General features: G+C 31.3%; 1 protein-coding gene across 1 annotated transcript; it reads left to right on the top strand.

Annotated features, from left to right (window-relative positions):
• Positions 1 to 733: 733 nt before the first annotated feature.
• On the top strand, positions 734 to 7,272 carry LOC121128011 (intraflagellar transport protein 25 homolog). The gene is made up of 4 exons (XM_040723589.2): positions 734 to 854; positions 1,362 to 1,468; positions 2,259 to 2,510; positions 5,189 to 7,272. The coding sequence occupies exons 1-4, from the start codon at positions 763 to 765 to the stop codon at positions 5,443 to 5,445; spliced, it is 708 nt and encodes a 235-aa protein (XP_040579523.1). The 5' UTR covers positions 734 to 762; the 3' UTR covers positions 5,446 to 7,272.
• Positions 7,273 to 7,821: the final 549 nt, after the last annotated feature.

Raw genomic sequence — 7,821 nt, 5'->3', positions numbered from 1 at the left:
AGAATGTTTCAAATGGAAGCCACCCATCCTAAAGGCCTCAAACTAGTACTTAATATTGTTAATTTATCAATGTATTAAAATTACTTTTTTATCTGAAGTAAATAAATATTTATTTGCAACCTTTATTCTTCATCTATCATAACTTATTTAAAAACTTGAAAGTCTCAGTGAATAACGTCACGGAGTTATATTAAAAATCACAAGCGAGATATATTTTTCAAAATAGAGAACCCTGTGTGATCTTCATATCACGATATTTTACTTCTATCTTAGGTGTGAAACATCACATATATCCCACAATTAGTTATGTTATTACGGTTCGGACTTTTACAATATAATCAGTAGTATTTAATAATACATGAATTCCAGTTTAAGTCGGAGTTTGCAAAGCTCCATAATTAAGATAATGAGTGACGCTCATTTATTAAATTTCCTGTATGGAGGGGGAAAAGGTACAAAATTCTAATTTTTTTTCCAATTATTATTTTTTGTACAAACCCTTGAAAGCAATTTTTTAATATACCAATATATTATTGTATTTTTTGGTACTAACAGGTATTGAAAAAAAAGCTCATTAAATGGAAAGCAAAGGTTCAATTTTTATACCCTTTGCTTGCTTGGTTTAGAGAACTGTCTTGTACTACACATTGCCTCATCATGAATAATAGATAAGAACATGAACTTCCCTTTATGTATCCATTCTGTGAGCGTACACAGTATTTTATTTACAAGGGGAACACATTTAGTACATTCAAAAAAATAATGAGAGAAGTCTCGGTTTTTCAGCACGGATCTTCAATCCTTCAAGCAACTTCTCATCATAGTAACTATCCTCCGGTTAATGTTATTGAAAAGTATATATTTTATTTACTATTTTGGGGATCTTTCAATATACTCATATTTATGTCAATTAGTGTATTCTAGTTGTATCATGTAAAATAAGTTTGCATATTACATACATTTCATGTTTTTGAAATAAAAATACCTTTAGTATATCGAATTGGTATCGAACTATAATTTGTAGTGTTCACTTGAGCATAGTGTTAAATTTGGATAATCATCAATTTGATAGAAGTAGCTCAAAAATTATAAATATTAGTGTTATTGCCTATATGTCATACTAGAAGACCAATGTTTAATGTTAATACTGTAAAACAGAGAAATCATGTAGGCAGTTTAAATAAATTTCTCTAATCTATTACATTGTAAAAATTGTAAAACACTATTATAAATCATAAAAAAAAATGGAGTTTCCAAACTGAAGTCTTTAAAGTAATTAATTGTGTTACGTCAATTTGATAATCACTCTCACGATACACAACTTAAATAATATTTATATTAATCGCTTTGTACGTATGTAGATCAACTAACAAACCCTGGATTTCAACTGGTCTCTTCCCTCAATTTATTGTCATTCAATTCCCTGACACTATGACGGTTCAATCATGTGAAATCAAGTGTTATAAAGGTTAGTTCTTAAATAATATGCATGTATTTATCAGGATTTGACCTCATCATAATTTTTCACTTTATTTTTTCCTTACTTTTAAATGAAACGACGACCAGGTGATATATTTTGACTAAATTTGGTTGGCTACGGATAAATTTCCTCACAAGTTGTACATTTTTAGGTAGCGCAGATTACGTCACTTAAAGATTTTCCCTCAGTATGTAGGCATTTTTTTGCAGAATTCATCTCGTTCCATCTGTTTAGTTAGTTGTGGAGTAATTTATGATACGTTCGACACCCTCTAACGGGTGAAATAGTATTCATGTAGATAATTTAGAATGTTGAAAAATTTATCCGGTGACAGTCATTTCGCCACTTGTTGTTAACTTTGACCAAATGTTAAAATCTTTCTTTGTAGAATAATAAAAATTGTATACAGAAAAACATGGCTAAATGAACGCTATTCAAAGATTTGCCCCCTTAATTGTTCTTATTTGTCTGTTCAGGGACTCAAAAATGAATGAAAAATATGAACGGAGCTTATTTTTCTTTAGTCTAGAAACCCCTTTAAACGAGAAGGAAACAAGACGAACACATATCATGTCACATTTTAAAAATGATCTATCTATAATATCAAATATATTTATTGTATTCACTTTAAAAATTATGACTCACGGTATAACTATTCGAAAATTAGGTGGCACATTGAAGTATTTTGAGTTCAAGATTTTGTTTACTTGTAATGACATAAAGATTTTCTAAAATTTGAATTATGAAAATTTGGAATTCCTTGTTGTTGTTTTTTTAGTGAAAGAGTGTGAGTTCCTTCGAAGTCAGGGCAAAGGTCAGTTTCTCTCGATAGAAAGAAAGGTTATCGACATGGACCCCATTCGAACAGACTCTCCTTTATATTTGGACTTTAAGGACTTTGAAGAATTCGATACAGACTCTGTCAAGTTTTTAATTCATTCTGGTTACGATGCCGTTGTTGGAGTGTATTCAATATCTGTGATGGGGCGGATTTCTGCTGCCAAAGATACTCCAATATCGCCAATAAATGGTAAGTTTACACATATGGTTATATGTATTCAAATATAAAAAAACAAACAAGAAAATAAGTTTAATGAACAAATTTTCCTATTATTCATAATTTGTTTTAAGAAATAAATAATAAATTATCACTAGTCTGACGTCATTAATGACTACAAGAAGTTCATTCATGTACAAAGTACTTACTTATTTTTAATTATAATCAGTATTATATTTTAAAAAGTTCAAGAAAATGCAGGATTGTGAACGCGCAAAATTGAACATGGGTTCAATAAACAGAACGGACTTTTTTTTAAATGAGATTTTAGCGTTCCGTTCCAATTGTACTTATACAACATTCAAAAAATCAAAGAGAATATATATCTTTTTTAAATATGATTTAGTGGGCCTATAAAGTAAAAACGAACGCATGGGAGACCTATTTTGTGGCAGTGGCTCAGGGGGGCGGGGGATGAGGGTACACTTTTTGGCTGCTCTTATCGAACAATAAAGTTTCTTGTACTCTACCTTAACACGAACATATGAACTTGACCAGTTCAATAATTCTGAATAATGTGGCCGAGGCTCATCATTTGGCCGTGAATGTAAGCTAATGAGCCTCTAACAATAATAAATTCTGCTCTTTTGTGTTTGAGAGCCGCTTTATTATCCTGCTAGAACATATAGTTTCTCTGGGTAGTTGGGCTTCGCCCAGGGCAAGACCACCTCTTTGATACACATTGACCCCAATTTTCTGGTCTTTTGTGAACCAATACGGGAGAATCCTCTTCCCGTCTGATACCACGATTACCAGTATAATCGTAGAGGCTGCTAACTTAATTTTGTTGACCGGCGGTACATCATTGACCACGTTTGGGAGGTAACGGTCGTTCCTGGAGTTCCTCGATTAGTCCATGGTCCAGTTTTTCATGTCATGTTGCTCTGCTAGGCACGAATAAAATCGGCCACACTTTGCCTTTTGGACTCCATCTCAAGAATGAATGAATCAATTTTAGTCAATTGTAGCTCATTTGAACACTAATATTCATGGAATTATTGTTTTAAAACATCTTGAAAATTATTTCACAAATGCAGTCTCCCTCACACTATCAAAGTTATATATCTAAAATATTTTGAATTTATTTTAAGATTTTAATTTGAAGGTAGGATAACCAAACAAAGAAAGATGTAAAAAAATTATAGGACTGTAGACTAACTATAAAATTAACAAAAAGGTTAATGTTGTCTCAAAACACATAACGATGTGTGTCATATAATTGTAAAACTTTCTTGTCAAGTTTAATAAGTGTAGGCTTGTAGCTATATGCACATTGATATAATTCAATTGACATACACAAAAAAACTACAATGATGTTGTAAAGTAATGAAAGAATCCCTTTGATAAAATATCATTCGTTTAAATTAAAAAATGGTGCATAATTGCTCATATCCAGAGAAATAAATCTCAAGACAAGCTCTTTTATAAATAAAGGCCGGATATTCCATCATAAAATATATATGACGTAGATATTATTAATATCTTTACCAATATATAGTATAACAAAATGATTTACTTTGTTTTTCATAAATATATGATACACATAAATCATTTGCAGAAAATTGTGATATGGAAAGGATATCAAAATCAACTGGAACTTTCAACAGACATATGTATTATATAGGTATGCATTTAATCTATAGGAACCAGTTACACCGGAACCACAGGGCTTAAGGATCCATAAACCCACTTTTGTAGAATTTGAATAGTTAATACAATAAAAACATTTAAAGATGTCACAATTTTGTGAAAAAAAGGTTTAAAATTGAACTTTTTTCTATTCGGCTCAAAAAGTAAAATTATTTAGTGCCAAAAATTGTATCCCTTACTAATTCCTGTCTTTTCTAAAAAGAAAAAAAGTATTTTCCCAATTTGGAATTTATTAATGAACATCCTGTAGAAATTGTCAAAAAAGGTAGCACCTCTCCCCAAAATAATAATCATGCATGCTCTTCTGATGACGTCACCGTTATATAACTTGCCCAAGTATTTTCCTTTGTCTCAAATACATATGTACCTATATTATAATTATTGCACATTTTCACTGACATTTTTTACTTTTTTTTTAAAAGTTTAAAAGTATCTTTTATAATAATTGTAATAAAAAGGAGAAAGAAATGCATGCTAAATTATGCGTAAGCACTTCAGTGAACCTACTTTTACGCTTACTTTCACACTAACAAACTTGTTATTCAAAAAAACTTTTTCATATTTTTATATAGAACGAGGTTGCTCAATGGACAAAACGCTCGGGAGAATTTTTTCTTTTGTATACAATTTGTATACTTTCGTTACTCAGTCGTTTCTACAGAACCTATATTTTATGTTTATGGACTTAAAAGACCATTCGACCATTTTTTGAAAAAAAATCTAAAAAAATGAATTTTTCTGGTAAAAAATTTCTAACATTAAATTTCAAATATAAAAGAAAAAAATTCTAAAATCTAATTCTATTCTCAAAAAATAAATTTTTCGGAAAAAGTTTCGAAAAATATTATAGTATATCCCTAGTGCAGTAGTTTTAATTTTACTCTTAGGCCATAAAGGAATCGTTATATTTCATCAACATTGGATAAACATATCAATAATCCATATTCAGATAATTTTCACTTATTCCAATTTTCTATTGATAATGTATTTTTTATTCACAGGAACATTTGATACTTCAGAAGAAGTTGATCAATTGCACGAGGGTAAAAAGTTCAAAACCGCATTCCGCATTCCCTCCACAAAAAATATTCGCCAAAATCCAATGGAAAAAGAGGACGAGGATGAACTGGATGGATTATCCACTTATTCAGACTCTTGGAGACATCATGGAGATGAATCAGAGGAGTCAGATGATGAGGACACTTATGATGCTCAAAATAGACAAGCTAAAATCTACTTTGATAGACATAATAAATAAATAATTGGATATTTAGATTATTATATTCAAACATTGGAAGAATAAAATGAATACTTATAGTTAAAGCTAAGCTAAAAGTACACATAGATGACTATTTTGAGATTAGAAAAAGAAAAACGGTTCTCGCATGTGCTTTTTTTAATTTTTTGTTCATTCTTTGTCAAAGAATTTTATTAGTGAAGTGAAAATCTAGTCTTATTTGAAATATAAAAGTTTCTTATTTATAGGGTAGAAAGACTTCATATTCTATCCTACAAAATTATAAATTACTCATAGCTGATTTACAAAACGAAGCTTTATCAATAGTACCATATGTCTCGCTCCCGGCATCTCTTCACTTTATTATTTGATTCCTTTGTAGTGAACATCCTTTGCTACTACATTTAATTATATTCAAAACCTGATTGAAAATTGGTTTGTACTCATAAAGACGGATAGTAACCTTGTGGATTTATTGTGGAGTTATTATTTTCGTAAGTCCTTGTTCTACACAGAGTAGAATTGAGGATCAACACAGGAGTAATTAATTCTTACAAATGTCATTGTTTATTCACTTTTCCCCCTTGTTACAGCTGACTGTAGCTGATCTAATGAAACGTCATGAGATTTATGCTGCTCTCTCTCAAAAAATTCTTCAAATTAACAGGGTTACATGTTGATTTTCCGTTTCTTTTTTTAACATGCCCAAAATACAGGTGATTTATTCACTATATATAAAGTATTTGATATTAATACCTAATTCTTTTCTGCCTTCTCCTCGCGCTTCGATTAATCCCAATTCTTACTTATAGTATTAGACGTAATAACTTTCCTTTTTTAGGAATTAGGGTGATGAATTTTATACAGCAGTACAGCAAAACTTTATTTGAATAGTTTGAATCTTATATAGAAATGGGGGGAGACATTGTCAATTACAAAGTTTGGTATTTAGATAGCTTTAAGTTTTTTAAGCACATAATGTAAATAGTATTTATACATGAAAATTTGAAATCATTTGGTTGATTAAGTCCAGAGATATATTTTTTTTGATATTATTATCTATAATTAAAATGATATTCACTGAGTATGAATTGAAAGTAAATTAACTTAAGTATATAATACTCAATGATAAATATTATATGTCACGACAGTATGTTAAAAAAAACGAAAAAATTATCCTGGTTACTCTGACAATTAGAAGAATGTTTGGGGTGAGAGCGGCGTAACTGGCATGCTTGGATTAGCTGTGTGCAGACCTGAGAGACTTGGAAAGAAAGTAAAAATAAATCCTACTCTATATATAAGAAGAACATAGGTATAAATTACTTCGATAAGGGTACTTAATTCAAATTTGATTTGAACGAGGACTTACATATATAACTCTGCAAATCCTCAATGTGAATCTCCATAAACATATCATAATGTTCAATGCAACACCGTATCTATCAATGGTGTATAGGTAGGACTGGTTTCACTTTGGTATTAACTATTCCATTGTCTTACTTTGTGTTTATCAAGGATGAACAGCTTCTCAAATATTCAAGTAAGATGAAAACGTCCCAGTGTGGATCATTGGTGTTTTTTTCTTTAATGGTAATGCTGTGTACAAAGGCAAGGAGAGAGTTGATCCTGTGGATGAACAAACTGCTGTTTATTTATCGGATCCCATGTCATCGACAAGTTTTTATTAAATAATTTTCGTTATCATTAATAGTGCAAGGGTAATTGCTATACAGGGTGCGGCGAAAAAATGTTTGGACTTCGTTTTTGCTACATAAACCAAGGTTTTTGTGAATGTGGTAAAATTGTTCCGGTCAAATACTAAAATTAAATGAAAAAAAAAAGAAAGTATATCTTCCTAAATGTCTTAGAAGCCGAGAAAATGCCATCTGAATGTGACCAACGGATTTCTGTACCCTGGCAAGCAACCAACGGAGGAAAAGTTGTTACCAAGGATCCAAACCAACCACCCGGACATGAATGTGGTGTTCCAGCAGGATGGTGCGCCTGTACACACGTCCAAAAAGTCCCAGAAGTGGTTGGAGGACAACTTGCCCTTCTGGCCAAAGAAAATATGGCACCCTATTCACAAGATGTTAACCCAATGGACTTCACTTTTTGGGTGCATATTAAGTGTAAGACCTGCACTGTCCATCACCCAAATATCAGCAACTTCAAGGAGACTGTCAGCAGCACTGGGATGCCAACGTCTGAGGACTACATCTGCAATGGGAGCAAGGCCTTCTGTGGCCTCCAGGAAGAAATCATTGCTGCCAAAAGGGGGCTACATCGATTATTAGTGTAGCCAAGACATCAAAAATAATTATTTTTATTGCATTGACTTACCTTATTACAACTGGTTGCTAAAATTTATCTTGATAAACTTCTAGATTGAAA

The sequence above is a fragment of the Lepeophtheirus salmonis genome, chromosome 13 (genome assembly GCF_016086655.4).
Source record: "Lepeophtheirus salmonis chromosome 13, UVic_Lsal_1.4, whole genome shotgun sequence".
NCBI lineage: Eukaryota > Metazoa > Arthropoda > Copepoda > Siphonostomatoida > Caligidae > Lepeophtheirus > Lepeophtheirus salmonis.
The sequence above is the reverse complement of the archived record's forward strand: the minus strand, read 5'-3'. Positions and strand labels throughout refer to the sequence as shown.